Consider the following 19956-nt stretch of genomic DNA (forward strand, 5'->3'; position numbering starts at 1 on the left):
TGATGAGTTTGTAGCGTTGCTCTGGGCTAACTGTTACCATGGTTACACCTCACTCCCAAATGCAGCCGCTGTGCCTCAAAAGCAAGAGGTTTGAGAAAAGAATAATCCTCTTTGATCTGTCTATGCAACAGCTTGCATACAGCATATAAACACACACTCGTGTTCAGAGACATGTAAACACACAAAATTACACATTTACTAAGGTAAAAGAAATTCAGAGCAACTTTTTTTTTGCAATTTTGCATTTTCAATTAATTCTACTTCAACGAATAGGCAAAGGAATTTAGTGGGATGTGTCCTGGAATTATTAAAAGGGGCCTCACTGAACCCACTCATAGAGACTGCGGCAAAAATGACCCAGGTCATTTTTCAAGCAGAACACTGAATAAATACTCAAAATGGTTTTCTGTCCATGACTCAGGGCAAATGCATCCCAAGGATCACACACTAGACAGGATATAAAACGCACACTTCTGCTGCTATGAATAGAGTCTTTTATGCTGTTCTTTCATTTGACGGTCTGCTGTTATCAAAAGCAGCTTGACAAGATAAACTTTCAAGGACGAAGCTTTTAATAGCTGTCGCCGCATGAAACACCATTCAGATTGGCAGATTTTGCGGGGTGAATCACGTTCGTGTTGACAATCTGTCATGAGTTATTTTTTTCATCCGAGTTATTAAGCACAAACACGAGCACATGTTTTGCAGTCACAGCATTCTTAACAGCGCCAGTTTCAAATGTGTTATATCTTGCTATAAATTTGCTGATTGCAGAGCACTGAGATTAGGTAAAAGCAAGCCTCTACGTCAGGATAAACACCACAGCAATAATTACATCATTACAGCCCTATAATCAAACAGAATCCGCTCAGACTCTCACAGACCGTCCTTCAGTTGATCACAGAGCATTTCCCCAAATGACAGATTGGAGAAATGGCCACCTGAGGGTTATGGGACCTGGCTCAGGCAGAGGACGTCCTTGAGAGGGTTAACTGTGCCAGAAAACTAAAGAACGATTACTCAAGATGTCGTTTCCTATAAAACACTTCACTGGTGGTGGAGGAGAGTTCAGGAAGGAAGTCACAATTCCAATACTTTTTTTTCTGAGCTGATGACACGTTTGCACATGTACATAATGCTAAAAAAAATGTTTCATTTTCAAAAGTTTTCTCACATCAAGAAAAAAAAAAATGGCCAGTTACCTGAGAGATACTGCATGATGGCCATATAAGTCCCTCACGGCTGCCAAATCAGCCTCCAGCTGGGGGTGTTTGTGAAGCTCTCCATCATAATTTACCTAGACAGATAAACACAGAGGTCAAAGGGTGATACACAGAGCCCAGGGTTACAGAGTACAGACAGCAGCACCTGAGTATTTATTCTAAAATGAATAAACAGCACTTCTCCGCTCATGATTGTTTCTACCTTGTGCAAGTGAGTTTTTAATCAGTATAAGATCCAGAACACTTCAAACTAGCTTCTAGACATCAATCACTGTTGATGACTGTGGCTCTGCACTCTCTTAACAATCAATACACATCATACACTTAGATTACTCTATTATAAGATCAGTCTCTTTAGACTGTGTCCAAAATCAACTGTCTGGATTTCTTGTGAAAGAAAATGACTTTAGACTATTTGATTTTTTATCTCTGATTACTTTTATTTTCCTTGATCCTTTTTCTGATGCATCACTGAACTGATTAAAAGACCTTATTTCTCAAGAGATCCAAGGGTAATCAAAATATTTATTCAAACCTAGTTGGTGGATATGCTGCACAAAGTTAACAGGATTAACAGGAATGTGAAACTGAACAGGCAATTTATGAATGACAGGTTTAGAATAGCTGCTCTTAACTACTAAGTATCTTAAAAGTGGAGTATTTTGTATTTGTTTTCTTTGAATATCTAAAAAGTATTGATCTGGGGTGCGTTTCCCGACAGCATCGTTAGCCAACTATGGTCGCAAGTTCCGTCGTTATCAGCATAGTTCAACGATTTGGTGTTTCCCAAAACCATCGTTCCAGCGAACGTTCGCAAACAGCATCGCAAACTTGTGTGGTTGGAACGACAGCTCTCGAGCTGTGGTTAGAAGCATAGCCTAGTTTCTAGTTTACATGAGATATAGACTGAATAAATCCTTATCTTTAGCTAAATAAGCAAGCTGACATTCAGTACAACCCGTGTTATTTATTTAGAATACATACAAATGTAATTTACGTCTTTTAGTTTGTCAAGAGATTTAAAGCACCATTTTTGAAGACTGTGCATGTGCGAACGTGCTCTACTATGTAAGAACGAGCCAAATATTATTAAGTCTGATAATAAAGAAAAATAACTGAGAAAAATTAGAAATGGTCTTCAGATGCCATGTCTGTAACTTATGACAAAATCTAGCGTTAATTCGAGCTCAAACAGATGAATTAAAATAAGTTATTAGGGGCGGGACGTCATAAACCAACGTGGTTGAACGATACTTTGCGACATACGGTTTCGGGAAACAGTCGTGACGAGCTAGTTGATTTCTCCAACGATGCATCGTACTATGGTAGTTAAGCAGCGAGCTATATAGTTGTACGGGAAACGCACCCCTGCTTGTTTGCCCATCACAGTAACACCAACTCAACCAATGGAGTGAGATTGGGGGCGGGACTATCTGCTTGTCCGACCAATGGAAGACAAAGGCAAATTCGTAAGGGAAACCTGCCATTATTAAGCCTGAAATATATGGTCTGGTCTTTACATAAAAATTAAATAAATTTGGCCAATATTATGTACATTGATCGTGCTTTAGTTTGGTGGATATAAATGAATAATGACGTTTAGTCTTTTTAGATATTCTGCACAACAGAGATCAAGAAAATTCACTGGCTGTTCTGAAGTTCAGAGAGAATATGCCAGCATGTGTCATGGAAGAGTCTCCCGGAGGCTTTGAGATCATCAGAACAGCAAAGGATTGCAAAATTGCCACATTACAGTGAGCAAGAGCCAGCGAGCATTCACTGCCCGACACAGGCATTAGTGCATGAATCTTCATCACCTCTGGTCCTCACAGGGCACAAAGCTCACTCACTCACTGACTCCAGCTTTATGGATTTGCTCCAGTGGATGGTCAGACTCATTGGTCACATGATTCATTTAAGCACAAGCTGTGTGTGCAAAGTAACAATCATTCTCATGATGGAAACATTCTCAGAAGAGTGAGGGACTAATCATTAACAGTTAAAGAGAGTCAAAAAGTTTTTTATATGAGCTGCAAACTACTTTAAGTAAATTTACCATGAAATGAAAAGTCTTAAGCCCCAGGTGCTGCAGGTTTGAAGCTGGTTTTAAAGCTGTAAGACCTTAGGAGGTTTAGTTGCAGTGACCACGTGAAGTTGAGGTTCACATGGGAAACAGGACCTTGCTTATCTCCAACTCTGACACTTAAAAACTTACTCTGAAATTTTGCCTTTTTATGGCAACATAAATGTTGAAATATTATTACAATTTAAAATAACTTTTTTATTTAACTATTTTAATATTTTATACAAATGTAACTGGCTCAGTTCCTTTATCTCGAGCAAGAGCAAACCAAGACAGAAATGCTCTGTACTATAACTACCAGGGTCGATGGGAGGACTGGATTTGCCTAATATTAAACTATACAAGTGGTCTGCACATCCAAGATATGTTTGTGATTGGGTTGCTCTTGATAACTCTTCTACGTGGTCAGATCTTGAACAATCATTTTCAAATATTTTGAAATATGCTATCGGTATGTAATCACGCCAAGGCTATACAGTTCAAAACTGTCCATAGGATGCATATTTTACCAAACCGTAGACATGCATTTAACAATACCCTTTCACCTCTATACACTGAAACCACAAATTGGTACTCTCTCTCGCTGTCTTTGGTCATGCAATCAGTTACAAATGTATTGGGCCAAGACCGTTTCTGAAATGTGTAATATCTTTGATGAGGAGTTGGTAATGGTCCTATTTTTTATGCTTGGTGAGCCTGATACAGCTTTGATTTTATCAAAAGAAAAAACACTGTATAATCTTCTTATGCAGCTAGGAAAAACATATTACTGAGATGGATAAGTGACAAGACCCCGACTACATCGGGTTGGCACAAGATTTTGATTAAACTAATTCTGTATGGAATATTTAACTTGTCTAGTTAATGGTCAGCCAAACAAGTTTTATAGTGTCTGGAAGCCCTATATCAATAATCTAGGGATTGAATTGTCAACTATTCCGTGGAAGGGAATTTCCATTCATGTGCCTTAAGTGATTACATAATGGTTTTGAAATTGTAATGTACTGCAGTTATAGATTTAATGTTTTTATATCATTATTTTTTACTTTATTTTTTTTTATTTGTTTACCTTGATGACCTTTTTTATGTTTTTAACCCTTTAAGTGGCCTAAGATAAATGTGCTCATTATTATTTCTGTAGCATTTTTATTGTGCGTTCTACTAAAGTTGTAAAATGTTCAATAAATATATTTCAAAAAAGAAAAAAAAGTGATTTATTCCTGAGATGGCAAAGCTGAATTGTGGGTGGTTAGTGGATAAGACCACACATAATACACAGATAGAAATGTTATGTACATAAAATGTAGTGACTCAGCTGAACTTACCTGTCCAACATAGTAGAACTCCTCAGAATCATTGTCACCCTCTGAATCCTCCTCTATAGCATAATGGCACTGGAGAGATTTCAAAAGCATTAGTCACAATACAAGCGATTCATTGTTGTTCCTGAAATTTGAAATTAAAACATATTTTATAATAAAGGTTAAAAAAAATACAGTCTTACCGAGTTTTTTTCAGTTTGAAGTTTTGATTTAATAGACAGACAGCTGGTGCCATCATTATTTATGCGTATTTCTAAAGTAAATGCACAGATGTGTGAGTATGACATGATATTGTGAACTAAGAATGTCAGATGGAACAATAAACAATCTTCAGTTTTTATGAAAAAGACCATTAATGGCATAATTTCTGTGACAGGCCTGATCATGTCCAGAATATCCAACCTGCACACTCATCTAACTTCCTAACCTGTTTTGTGCAGATCGTATGATGTGCATGTTGACAGCAAAACAATTGTTTCAACTTAATTACTGTAGATCTTACTACAAGGCTAGTTGTTTTTGTTAATTCCACTACAATTCCAAACCACAAAAGCCTAACATTTTTGAAGTATCACTGCTCAGAATCACAAATCTCCAAAAGCTGGGATAACATACTGCCTAAAACAATGTTAAGACAACCGTAAGGTCTTGACCACTGTAGTGGTACTTGAATTTCTTTATGACATATTGACATTTCTGAGTAAAACTGTATTGTTTATGCAGTGGTCTGAGTCAGAAAACATTTTAAAACTGACAAAGTGTGCAGAGATCAGCAGAATGCACAGGCTCATTAGTTGTAATGTACTAAAGACTGTGTCAGAGGATGTCAAGACTTAACATTTTGGACTGGAAAAATATTAGGTGTGCAGGATAAGCTTCTATTACACATCTAACTAACTGCTGGAGGATATCAGTGAAGATCGCTGCTGTTTTGCCACTTTGTTTTGGCACATATGTCTTGGTCGGTCCTAAAAATAGGAGCAGAAGACATGCAGTACAACTCCAGGATAATTTATTTCCAGGATTACTGCCAGTGTAATCAAAGAGCTCTAAAAACAGAGAGGGACTGGCTAACACTATGTGAATACTGCAATAATAGGATGATTATCCTAAAAAGAAAATGTTCCACTGCATTACAAAGGTTTTTTTTTTTTGGACATACACTATGTTCCACAGTTTATTTTTATAAATACTGTCAATAATTCATTCAGCAATCAATTATTAAAAATATAAATATATATAAAAAAAAAAAGGAAATTAAAACAGTTAAAAACAGATATTTTAAATATTTAATATATTTCAAAATATTACTGTTTTTACTATATTTCAAAATCAAATACATGCAGCATGAGCATCATAAACTTATTTCAAAAACATAAAATTATACAGACCAAACACTTTTGAACGTAGTGTTAGTCTATACCATGGCTATATTTGAGGTGGCTTTTAGTCCAATGTAAATGCCATATGGTGATCATTCTGTACCATATTATCAAAGTATCATGGTGCTACCATCTGACACCATCACGGTACTATGCTACACTGTAAAAAAAAAAAATCATGATTTGTTATCACAACTTTTTATCTTTTGTCAAATCAACTTCGATAACTAATGTGTGAAGATAACATACTATTTTGAGTTTATGTTTATTAAACCATTCTTCTTCATTGTATTAACTCAATTTTTTAATTACAACAAACTAAAGGTAACAAGGTAACTTGCTTTTTTAAGTTAAACCAACTTTTTTTTTTAACAGTGTACTGCCACAGTACTTTTTTTGTAATGATCGGTCTACTGACTCTCATTATTGGCAGAGATAAAGGATCAAACTCTGAGCTAACTCCAAGAAATCTGATCATGTAGTAGTGGAATCATGGCATGGGCGCTAGTTCAGGGTTGGAGCAAAAATATTCAGCCAAAAGGGCCTTGACCAAAGTTGAAAACCACTGAAATATTTCTGTGAAGTACACTCTGAATCTAGAACGCTGCTGGTTTCCTTTCCCCTTAGGCGTGTCTTTAAAATGTCTGTTCGTTCAACTTTTTCGTTCAACGTTTTCTGTAGCTGCAGCTGTTTTATGATTTACTATTAGATGATAAGGTATCTTACCTGTTGCAATTCTATTGAAAATTACTGGTATTGGATCCCTGGTGACTAACACTTCATCGTCGTTTTCAGAGTTAGACACATATGTGTTATCTGAAATGACAAAGACAAGCAGGTGGGTAACAGTTTCATTTGTTAACATTAGTTAATGCAATAACTAACATGAACTCACAATGAGCAATACATTTGTTACTGTATGTATTCATCTTTGTTAATGAATAAATCCTGCTGTTCATTGTTTGTTCATGTTCATTCACAGTGTATCAACTAATGTTAACAAATACAACATGTGATTTCCATAATATATTAGTAAATGTTTTAACATGTATTAACATTAATATTAATAAATGATGTAGAAGCATTCATTTTAGTTCATGTTAACTAAAGTAGTTAATTAATGTTAACTAATGAAACCTTACTGTAAAGTGTTACCAGCAGGTGCTATTGAAACACCAAGAAAACTGAAGACCTGAAGAAGAACTAACAATGTAATCAACCTACCAATGAGTGGTAACAAAAACCAAACTGCAGCTTATACATAATTAATAGAAAAGCTCCAAATGAGAGTGAATTGAGCTTTGCCCTTATTCTACGGTTTCTGGACAATTATCCACTATTTGCAAGTTAACACTTCCCATGGCATTTTTTGGCAATGTTGCCTAAAATTGTGCCAAGCAAATTCCTCATTCTTATGCAAAGCTGACTCTCTGCCACTATGCTGTGAATCAGACTAGACTAGCCTTAGTCCTTCAAAAAGGGAGGTCTGCATCTTTTAGGCTTTAGATTTTATCAAAACATAAAATGGCACTCTTATACTTAGAGCAATGCCACAGCCACAATGCCACAACAAAATGAAATTAGTAGGCTAAGTCAAACTGAATATAGATTGCACTAGGCAACTTCTCAAAACAGCTAACCTAAAAGTAAAAATCCAGTGTAATCACTATAAAACCCACTGAGCTTTAACATTGTGTTGTGTCATTAAGGCTGATAAGATAATGAAAACAAACATTTTGGTTACTTGAATGTAATGTGCCATTATAATTATGTGATGGAAAAGAGACAATGGGAAAGTCTTAGGAGTATTAAAAGCAGCTGCGGTAGAGCACTTCATCACGCTGAAGCTGAGAATGATGCAGTTCAGCTGGTTTATTTTTATCAGTGGTATCAGTTCCCAGTACAGAGTAGACCCAGTGTCGTCTTTCCTATCAGACCAGTTATATATTGAGTAATAGACATTTTGAACTATTTTTTTTATATTTGAACAGAAAAGTGGACTGCCACAGTGTTGCGGGTGCTTGTCAGGGTGTTGTAATAATGTTCTATTAGGTTGTCCTGAATGGTTCCACACTGGTCCAAATAGAGTCCACCCACAAGTCTCTATTGTCCAGTTTACACATGGTATTAGATGCATTTTTGTTGATCACAAGTGGATGAAGCTAAATACAGGTGTAAACGGGGTCTAAAACATTTTGAGCTTGTCCACTTTCGACCACTTCTAGAGGTAGTCGAAAACACATTCGACAGTTACGTAGTGTAGATGCTCATGTGGTTGAATGCATTCCAACAGCCACAAAAGACCGCCTGCTCTACGACTGACCTGCATAAACATTATGTGAAACATGCCAGTCAGACGGGATTTAAACTTTGTCAAGTTTGGTTTAAAGATGAAAAATATATCAAGCACAATATTCTCGCACCATTCCTGATTCTAACGTTCTCACCGCATTCATCATGATCTTTGCGGAAATTAGAGCAGAAACGAAAGCAGCTCTCTGCTCTCTGTATGTTTTTCCGTTGTCTCCAGTCGCGTTCATATGTAAACTGCACAAGCTAATTTCGTCCATCAGGTCGAAAGATCTGAAAAAGCTCATACATTTACCCGCCCAGAGAACCTCCCCACGAAGAAATCAGGACAGAAGTGGTCGAAAGTGGACAAAATAGACTGATTAAAACACCAGGTGTAAACACGCATGTCTGCCTCATCTACTTTTGATCCGATCTAACAAAACGCATCTAAATACCAGGTGTAAACAGGGCCTATGATATTCTGGTCCCTAGATCTAGCCTATGTCCATACTTCATTGAAAGTCTACGGCATTTCTTGGAACAATCTGCCCAATTTGAAGAATCCTTTGTTTAAAGCACCGATGTTCCAGCATGAGTTACAAGGTAAATTTGAATATCCCTAGGGTTAGGAATTTTTCAAATTCCCAAGCAGTAGTAATAGTGTTTATTATTGTGTTATGATGTTAGTGTTAGTAATAGGTCCTTATTGTACCGTAACAGATATAAAATCACTCTATCTCAATGGTATGGGATGACTGGTGAGAGCTTGGGGGTATCATTTATCCATTTATCAAATAATCCATTACTGTTTGTTTGTGCAATACCTGGATAATCATCAGAGACATGAACGGAGTAGGACACCCTGCAACAACAACAAAAACACAAATATTAACATTAGACAGGATATGTAACACTGTAGTTCATTATACTGGTTCTCAGACACATTCATGCACGGTAGCTGACACATCACACAGAATCAACATGCAGAAACAGTTTGAATATTAAGTTCACACATATTGTGACAGACACCTACTGGAGCTACACTAGTACACTTAAGACCAGATGTGTTTCGTTATTTGTTGGCACCCGTTTCAAAAAATAAAAAAAGTCAAAAAATTAGACCACCAGCAAAAATGCTCATTTTGGGCACTTTCTATTTTATTATTTATTTAATAAATTGTTTTGTTACAAATTATATTATTAGCATGTAAAATGTATATACATTTACCATACAATTTCCCCACACAGGTTTTGCAATGGGTCTAAGTTTGTCATGAGGATTTGCTGTGTTCTCCAAAAGAATGCTGCTTGGTATGAAAGTGACTTCTGTATGAGCAGTGTTTTATACGTACATGACTACACTGTTGACAAATAGACAATGGACAGTAATTTCATCCCTCTTTTGCTTTAATGACAGCAGCACTCAACCTGCATGAACTCTACAAGATTAAAATTTTCACGAAATGTTGGGATCCCACTGAACCTGTCCATCGCTCACAGAAACCCAAATCCAATACCCCCGTCTACTTGATAGCTCACAATCTAAACTGTTCACATAAAGGCTTATGAAAATATTTAAATAAATGATCAGCTAAAAAAAAAAAAATATTTTATGTTTTGGTGCAGTGCAGAAATGTAATGCTGTGAAGACAGAAAACCCATCTAGTGTTGACACCGGAAACTTTAAATAGAAGCAAAACTGCAATTAAAAAAAAAAAAGGCTCAAAAAATCCTCTCACAGTTACACAAAGGTGCCTGACAGAAATGAGCAGATGGAATATATAAATTCCAAGTGACAAAAGAGATTTTGCAAACGAAGAGACTATCACTTCCCAGAAGGGTGCTGCCCACATGTCTTGAATACAGCTAATCTAAACACTTAAGTAAGAGGTAATTAAGGAAAGTGTAGTCTCCATTTCACGCAATCAAGTAAATAAGGTTGCAAAGAACAGCGTTGACAACAGGACACTGTCTCCTGTGAAGTACCTTGAATTAATGTGGAGATAAAGTGGCTTGCTAAAAAGCCTTATAGTGATCAGCCTGAAACTACCAAAATCATATTAATTACTTCGATATAGGCTGATATGGCAACTGTAAAATATAATTCCGGTATACAGGTGACCTTTATGTACCGGTCGCTCCATTGCACAATGTGAGAAAAAAAGTCAATGACCTTATACATACCATTAAAAATCATGGTAAATAACTGAATTTTAAAAAACACACAACCATACTGTATGTAGATTCTGACTACTACTGGCACAGAAAGTGGTACTAGCCCATAAGGAATTATGTGATGACAACACTGAGAATAGAGATTGATTCAGAGGAAGTGAAACCCCTCCTGGGTCTTACACAGGATGGTGCCACTCACAGAAAGCATTATTCACAATGACACCTGGTATTGTTTAAAAATGACTTAGATTGTGTTATGCATGATGCATTTTTTTTTTCTTTGGTCACATGAACATATTTTTCTCAAGCAGAAACCAACCATCTGCAAAATGCCAATGACTTTGCAAAAAAAATGCATTAGGGTGTATGAGGTTCATGCTTAAGCTCCATCACACAAAGCATTCTTAATATTCACAGACCTAAAAATGCATATTTGCCCCAATATTTAATGTATATTTATATCTAAAAATGTATCAAATTTATTTTTACGGCCAAACATCAGTTTTTTACAACTGAACTTCTGCAAAAATATAACAATGTTTTGTCAAGTAACCAAAGAAATGTGGTAACGTCTAAATTTACTTTTTATTCAAGTAAAAAAAAAAAAGTTTACCTAATTATAATGACTGAAAAAAAAACCAACCCGGGAGTCATACGTAAAATAATTTTACATGTATTATTGCATGTTTCACAGTCATACAGTATGTCCAGTGATTTGCGCTAAAGGAGTGTTCAGTTTTATCCGAACCAGATGAACATGAATCTGGCAAAGTCTTAAGTTCATTGTTGTATATGCATCGCGGCAGTTCGGATTTTTTTTTTTTTTCATACATATGAAGCAAACATACTTTTTTTTATTAGTTTACAATTCATGAACTATGGTAAAAGTCTATCGAGGTCATAACATAGTATTGTGCAAGTAACCATGCAAAAATAAGTCTTTTTGAATCGATAATCTGCCCCGGTTATCATAATTTTTTGATAAGTGACAAAAGTTGTTGGTGTTTTATTGCCACTGGTGTTTATTTCAGCAAGAAACTGCAGTGAATTGTTTGTAATAGGTATGTTTTTGGAGTTCTGCAAACATGTACTGTAGGTAGAGGCACGTTTTTCCAATGAACCTAGGTAGGAAACAACCCAAGTACTTTGGGTTACACCAATGAAAGTCATTTTAAGGGTCCAAATAGTGCTTTAAGGTAGTAAGTGTCCCTTTCTAATGTCAAATGTACAGATTTTCAGGGAACAGACCACCAATTATCTAAATCCAAAATGACAAGGTAATTAGGCTACAGCTAGCATCTGGTACTGTATCTCCTGCCCTGGTTGGCTTGATTCTGGGGTAAAGAAAGATGAAAGAACAACAGCATTATAAATCGCTGACAAATGGGGTCACATGCCAAGACAGAAGCTTCTACACCTGAAACTTAAGAGAGAAACAAACCATTGTATGAAATGCATTGACTTCAGTGAAAGCAAACAACCTCTACATGGTCCAACATAGGAGAGCAGAACCCAATGGCAGGTCTCAGCAGTGTATCTATATCATTTTTCCACTGCCTGTCACACTGAGAGAATATTTCCCTTGTGGTTTGCATAGAGGTCATATGCAAGTAGTACTGCCACAAGAAAATAACTGCAACTAGACATATGTGTAATGAAATCAAGGTTCAGCATGATGCTATAATTGTCCTGTTCACATAGGCTACAGTTCAAAGTTGTCACCACCAGTAGTCTAGCAACAAACGCCTACAGAAAGAAAGCCAAAAGTTGGGCAGCTAATGGCAGTGAGCAGCATGTAAGCATCAGTTGCATACAATTTAATTAAACTATTTAGTACTACTATACCCACATTAGCACCTACCTCTTATATAGTCTATGTATTATATATATGGTTGACCTTATATACATAAACACCCACACCGACATTTTGTAAGCAAATATTAACGTATCTGGCTTAGTTTGTAACTGTGAACTTTGACGCTGTGGTTTATACAACCTTAAACTGGCATAAAAACCGTTACAAAAAACCAACGTAGTGTGAACATGGCAAACAATTTCTGCTTTTGATGCTTTCACTTTCTGCAATACAGAACACCATGTTAGTCCGATCTCAAAATATTAATGTAGTAGCCTATTTCCTCATCTACTCCCTGAGTTAATGGTTTACATCTTTTTGATGTAGTATGCCAAATCACTCAAAGTTTATTTCCAGTGGTCAGCCAGTATCCGCATCTAATGCAACAACATTTGTTTGAATTAGAGCTTGTCACAATTTAGCCCTCATGGTAATTATGCAAATTCAGTTATACCAAGATGATGAAATTCAAACATAATTTGTGTTGATCTCAGCCATGATGGATTATTCATGAGAAACTACTGCATCTCTGGGATTATGGGCTTGTCTGTTCTTTTCACTGTGTGAAATATCTTATACCTATTTAGTAGTTTGGTAACATCAAACAAAAGTGATCGCTGTGCAAATATCCATCTTTGAAAAGTTTGTTGTATCACATGTCTGGGTTATCTGGCATATCTGATATTAGAGCTAAATTGTTTTCTGTGAAGAAAATACAAAAAAGGTGCAAAATACGAGGCCATATCTACATTACAAGGAAACGTGGATCCATCGGTGAAAGATGTTGAGTGCAGGTTGCAGCTCTACAAACAGGAAATGTGCTACTTCCTCCATAAGCCAATGTGCAATGATTTTTCATAGAGAGCCTGCCAGCTCATTTCCTGCTTGTAATACAAGGCACCTCCTCTAAGAACAAGAGTGACATTTGCAAACAAGTTCAAACATAAAAATGACAAGGAACTCCCTGTTTTAAATTCAGGACATCTAAATGGATTACAGTGAGCAGTGTTACAAATTTACTGCATGTGCACAAATAAATAAATATAGGTGAACGTATGTGATAAAAGTAGAAAAAATTAATAATATTTTGAATAATTGACAAATACCTTCATGTACATGCATTAAATGTTTGCATTTGGTGTTGTTAAACACATGAAGAAAATAACAAATCAGTAATAACTATAATACAACCAACCAGTTTCAACCAACAGTTATTGAAACGTGAAGACTTTATTAAAATCTTTCGAGGACCTTCTTATCGGTACTGGTAATGCTTCAGTGAGCCAAAAGTGCTTTCCTGGACAACTCATTTTTTAATTAACATATTTATCCTAAAATTTGCATGACTATGGGGTGTCGGCACAATACCAGTGCTTGTTTCTACCAAGGTCTGGTAGCTTTGGAGATATTGCTCATCAAATGGCCTCAAGCTAAAATTTCAGGTATCTCATCTGACTTCATTGTTAAATGAGGTTGCGACTCAAGCCTCATTTTGCCAAAGAAAAACGGCTGTCCATCTCTCATTTCAATCTGGTGGAAAAGTCTAAATAATATGTTGGTATATGAGGGTTTGTAGTAAACAGTATGAAAAGACTGCCCTTTCAAGAACTAGAACAATGGTGTTCTTCTCATGTTTGTGCATTAGACACTAGAGTGGGTAAGACGAAACGTGCCCACTTGACGTCAAACTTTCACAGACTAACCCAAAACCACCCCTAACTGAAAGTATCATGAACTTCCGCAAACTGATTCTTAACTACAAGAAAGTAAAAGAGATCAACTTTTGTTCATAAAAACAAACATTTTCAAAAACAAAGCAATCACTTATTGTAGTGTCTTACGTCAATACCAGTTAAGATTATTAAGAAAATGACATTCTACAACACATAATCAGTTCTATATAGTTGTCCAAACAAGACAGCAAGCTACATATCAAATATCTCCATATTTAAACTTGACATCAAAGACCATCTACCAAATCTTCACAGCTTTCAGCTAAAAAAGTGTGAACCCTAGAGTGACATGTAAAAATAAACCAACCACACTTGAACACACTGGCATTCATGATCAATGGAGCGATGAGAATATGGTATATTCAAATTATTAGTGTTTTCCTTTTAAAAGGCATTGTGAACAAAAAAAAGAAAGTTTCTTTGTGCTCCAGGTTGATTTCTAGCATAAAATAGTGAGTTTATTCTTTTTATATGAGGAATAGCAGCTAAAAATAGCTGCCTATTCATCACTGTAAAAGGTATTTGTCAATGTCTAATATGTCAATGAAAGAGTACAGGGTAATTAATTAGGCCTATATGTAAATACAATCTATTGTTAATCACAGTGCAGCTAAGAGACTGCATGCTTCTAAAGGTGGTACATATTTATCAATGCACAGGATTTCACAAGCACTGCTGACCAATATAAAAGTGAACAGAGACCATGGAAATTAGGTTATTGTCCTTATTGACGGGGTATAAGGTGAAAAGAGAACATATATCGTATACATGAACCTCAACTGAACTGACTACAACATGCTCAGTCCAACCTTGCTCATCACGACCGAGACACCTATTAAAGGGATAGTTCACCCAAAAATGAAAATTCTGTCATCATTTAGGCTACTACTAACCCTCAAGTTGTTCCAAAGCTGCATGAGTTTCTTTCTTCTGTTGAACACAAAAGACGATATTTTGAAGAATGTTGGTAACCAGACAGTTGTTGGTAGCAATTGACTGAAAAAATACTATGGAAGTCAATGGTTACCGTCAACTGTTGAACCAACATTCTTCAAAATATATATTTCTTGTGTTCAACAGAAGAACGAAACTCATACAGGTTTGAAACAACTTGAGGGTGACTAAATTATGACATTTTTGGGTGAATTATCCCTTTAAAGGCTTATTTTGTTTACCCCCACCCCTAATGAAAGTTGGCATTGTTTTCTCACTGTAACTGTAACTTTCTTCAGTATAGCACAAATGAGATGTTAGGCAGGATGACAGCTTCACTCTCCTTTCACTTTCATTATTATATATATTCTTTTTTTTCTTTTTCTTTTTTTTTTTAAATGAAAGTGAATGTGTTATTCCGCCTAACTGCTTCTTTTATTTTCCACTGAAACAACAAAGTCAGGATCTGGACAACACAAGGGTGATAAAATGATGAAGGGATGTATTTTTGTAAACTGAGTAGCTACTGACAAATATACTTATAATAAACAAACAACTAAAAACATAACCCAAGCAGGCGTGAGAGTGTACAGCAATTGTTTACATTGATAGTAGCTGTCTATGTTATATTTACCTTTTGTGTCCTTTTATGTAGGTGAACGTGAAGGTGGAGTCAGAGAATCTAAAGTCTGAAACAAAGAGACAATTAAGATGACACAAACTTGGGGTGTGTGAAAAATAAAACACACTGGACCACAAAAAAAGTCCCTTTCAACAAGTGTAACGTTAGTCTCCATAGCAACATCAACGGGGAATGTCCACTGACAATGAATATACGAGAATCAAACTGATAGCCTACCTAGTAAATGTGTAATGGTCTACAATATTAACGCATGGGCTACTTGAAAAATCATTCACATCACAAAGCAACACCTGACAGGCATGGTAATGCTTTTATAATGATGATGATAAAAGCAGAATAGCTCACGTTTGTGCTAGGCCCTCGGATGCAGTTGATTATTGCATAATTTATAATGTCCAGGAAAGATTAAATTGCGGACGCTGGAGCACATTAGCCACATACGTGTTTTTGAACATATCGGGCTTTTGTGTGAAGGAGGATATAAAGCCATCAGCGGTGAGGCTGACAGCCTGTCAATTGTGTTGAGCAAATCTATGGCAATTGTTTAAAACGGCACTCTTAATGAGAGACAATGGAAACTCACCAGAAAACAGGCAGTCTTTCTCTGCCTTACACCTTTGAATTACGATGTCGACGTCTTTTTGAATCCTCTCTTGCCTTGAACACATCCCCATGAAATAACATATACTAGAATGGCTTCTCTAACTAATGTTCGGCGAAACAAACGAATCCTTTCCGCTTGCAGACGCGATGGATGTGGGGTGGAAATACGTGCTTGGAGGTCTGCTGTAACAATCCCAGGTGTGTCACGCCAACCGACACCGTTTCATCTCGTCTAACAATAGCCTCGATCGCATGAGCACAGCGGACAGCTCTTCCTCGCGACAGCTTTCATAAAGATATCACTTTTACACCGGAAGCATCTCTCAGCCGTCCTTCTCATAACTCTGCTGAACCCAACAATGGCGATGTCGAAAGCCAAGCCGAGGAGCGCAAAAAGATATCGCAAGTCTTAAAGTAAAACAAACGCGGGCGTGAGCAGCATCTGACCGTTACCGAAGAGCTGAAGTTGCACACGGGGGGGATCAGTGTGGGAATCCTGTGACTGCATCCACGAGATGAACCCGGTGGGATATCGGGAATCACAACAAGGCGGATGATGTCATGGACGTGTTTTTCTCCCCACGCGCCCACTCTGCTACTGTCCAGCACTCTGGATCTGCTCAGCTATAGACTACAGGCTTCAGATTGAGAAGAAACGCGGTATTTAGCCGTGGAATAAAAAGCCGTTATTTACGAATTAGCAATTCATAAGGATAGGCTACTGATTTCTGAGCAATATCACACGAGCAACACTGTTGTAGCAACACCGTTCTGATTCAAAATGTAACCGGTCAATAAACATTAGCTACTACTAAAAATCAAGTAGCATCATAAATTAGTGTGTCACCACAAATATAGTGTTGGTAGCACAATCTGATGGGTAGTCTAACATTATTTGGCAGAATATCACTTGAATATTCTGAGAACCAGAAAAAAGTTTTGTACATTTTGTATTTTTCTTTATATTATCCTCTGTAGTGGACACCAGTAGCTACTCAGTTGTTAAAAAAAAACACACAAAAAAAAACATGAAATTACATGTAGCCTATAGGCAAAAACAATGAGATTTTTTCTTTTCACTCACTAATATTTGTTTTTTTAGGTTTCAGTTTTTTTTTTTTTTTTTTTAATACAAAATTGTATAAAGAGGATTCTCAACTGTGAAAGATATAATGGAATTATTTGATATACCCTTTTACTTTATATGCAATATGTAATTGTATTTGTACAGTATGCCGAAAGCTACAGAGAAGCAAATGGGTGGCTGCAATTCACAAAAATAACTAAACTATCCAGGCAGCGAAAGGTGGATTTGCCGTCATCATTTTGTGTCAATGTGCTGAATTTAGGGGTTAAATCGTACCCAGTATTGCTATTGTATTGACAACTCATCAATTAAATATTTATACCATCGTAATTTTGCATTTAGTTGATGTTTTTAAATAAACACTGACAAAAAAAAATAATATGATATATAACATTGATATAAGTGAATCACCAGGATTTAGACCTACCTATATTTGTATTTATATAAAGCGAAAAGAGAAGAAAATAGCAGTTACGATTTTTAACATATGTCTAAAGTTTAATCTGATGATAGTGTTTTTATGTGAGGTTTGTGATACTGTCCTCTGTTGCCTCTTCATCTTAAGAATGTTTTATAAATACGGCCCCATGATTTAAAAAAACGGGGTCACACTATAGTTTAGGGTCCAATACTCATTATTAACTATAATAACTACGACTTTTTCCTCAAACTCCTAATTACTGCTTATTAATAGTTAGTAAGGTAGTTGTTAAGTTTAGGTATTAGGATTAAGCGAGAATATGGTCATGCAGAATAAGGCATTAATATGTGCTTTATTATAAGTAATAATAAACAGCCAATATCCTAGTAATATGCATGCTAATGCAACTAGTTGATTGTGAGAATTGTAACTAAAGTGGTGATTGGCTGCCGTGGCTGGAGAGTACACTTTTTTGTTTTTTGAAGGAGTGATTCCCAAAGCGGCAAATATGCTGAATGATTAAGCCCTGAAGACAAACTTGAGTTTCAACATACATATCCATCCATTCCAAAACCTTTGATGACATCCAGCCTCTTAAACACACTACAGGTGAAACTCGAAAAATTAGAATATCGTGCAAAAGTTAATTTATTTCAGTAATTCAACTTAAAAGGTGAAACTAATATATTATATAGACTCATTACATGCAAAGTGATATATTTCAAGCCTTTATTGGTTATAATTGTGATGATTACGGCTTACAGCTTATGAAAACCTTTTCACAATATTACATTTTTTTATTTGGGGTTCTCATAAGCTGTAAGCCTTAATCATCAAAATTATAACAAATAAAGGCTTGAAATATCTCACTTTGCATGTAATGAGTCTATAGCCTACTAGTTTCACCTTTTAAGTTGAATTACTGAAATAAATTAACTTTTGCACGATATTCAAATTTTTTGAGTTTCACCTGTATAGCATGCAGGCCTGCTAATAAAGAGCATCAGAGTGCAAATAGTATGTTCTCTCACAGACAGTTATCACTGTGAACCTACTGTGAAATTAGGATGAATTAACTGATCATGAGTTCAGCAAGAAGTCAACTCAAATGATGTGGGTCTCCCCACAAAAACAGGAATAGCCTACAGCTGCTCTCTGCGTCTATCCGCCTGCTCCATTCGTCCATTTTCTTACAGTATGTTTATTTTAACACAGTGCTTCCTGGGCCTCAATTCCCCTTCAAAATATGTTGCATTGAAATTCACCAGGGCTCTTTTATCATCCACATAATGGTGAAATCATCGAGGAGCACTGAATGTTGATGACGGTGCAGAGAGAATCATGAGCAAAGTTCTGCATTGCACATCAGCAGCGCTGATTCCATCAACATTGCATTGAGATGAGGTGCCATTTAGGTGAAAGAGAACATGATGAGATGTGTTCGTGTTTGTATTCATCAGAACACGCACTAAATCCTCAATCACACAGTGTATAGAAGGGGGAAATACATTTGAGGCTCAATGCAGGAAGATGTATTTTCCTGCCACTGCAGTCGTCAGGCGAGGCCTTGCCTGCCTCAGCACAGCTGGGCTAGTGGGGTCTCCTTGGAGCAGCTCCAGATTGGTGAGCCACCAGCCAAAGTCCGGATGGAGCTGTTAATCAAAGTGCCACTAACACAGCCATCCATCTTCAGGCTGGACGGGCTACTGTGGCCTAAACAGCGCCCCTCAGCTTTTCCTCTCTGGTGTGAACAGAATCTCAGTTTCTACCAGAAAGACTCGGGAGATAAATTGATATAACAGCGTATATTTATTAACAGCCCAGCAAGCATGAATTTATAAAGTTCTTTGGCGTAGGCCCCGTCCTTAGAGAGCAATGCGAGGGTAGCGGAATCTGCATATCCTGCCTGAAGACGAAGGCAGGGGCGCAGCCGACCCCCCCTGGAGGTTAAGGAAGGGACCATCCTGGTGGTGGTGGGGAGGATGAAGGGGAAGGTGCCATCTGGGTGGTGGTTGGGGAGGATGGAGGTACTTGGCAGCGTCAGCATCTGCGAACTCAGACGAATGTAAGTACCGATCTTTTATACTGTGAGTGTTAGCACATGATTGGTTAGGAGAGAAGTAATACGTGGCACGCTGATTGAGTCTTCCTGGCAGAACCTACGCTGAAGCTGTCATTTCATGAATACAAATGCTTGATGCTAA

General features: G+C 36.8%; 1 protein-coding gene across 2 annotated transcripts in view; it reads right to left on the reverse strand.

Annotated features, from left to right (window-relative positions):
* The window catches only part of parp8 (poly (ADP-ribose) polymerase family, member 8), a 33915-nt gene extending 17036 nt beyond the window's left edge, over nucleotides 1-16879 (reverse strand). For both annotated transcript variants that reach the window (XM_079605962.1, XM_079605961.1), the window contains exons 1-7: nucleotides 16225-16879; nucleotides 15633-15687; nucleotides 9127-9164; nucleotides 6737-6826; nucleotides 4811-4881; nucleotides 4632-4700; nucleotides 1203-1297 (exon numbers count right to left, since the gene is read on the reverse strand). In XM_079605962.1, the coding sequence (XP_079462088.1) occupies nucleotides 1203-1297; nucleotides 4632-4700; nucleotides 4811-4881; nucleotides 6737-6826; nucleotides 9127-9164; nucleotides 15633-15687; nucleotides 16225-16315 (509 nt within the window). In that variant the 5' untranslated portion in view covers nucleotides 16316-16879. The remainder of the gene's footprint in view (nucleotides 1-1202; nucleotides 1298-4631; nucleotides 4701-4810; nucleotides 4882-6736; nucleotides 6827-9126; nucleotides 9165-15632; nucleotides 15688-16224) is intronic.
* Between the last annotated feature and the right edge of the window lie 3077 nt (nucleotides 16880-19956).

This window comes from Phoxinus phoxinus (assembly GCF_949152265.1).
Source record: "Phoxinus phoxinus genome assembly, chromosome: 3".
Lineage (NCBI taxonomy): Eukaryota > Metazoa > Chordata > Actinopteri > Cypriniformes > Leuciscidae > Phoxinus > Phoxinus phoxinus.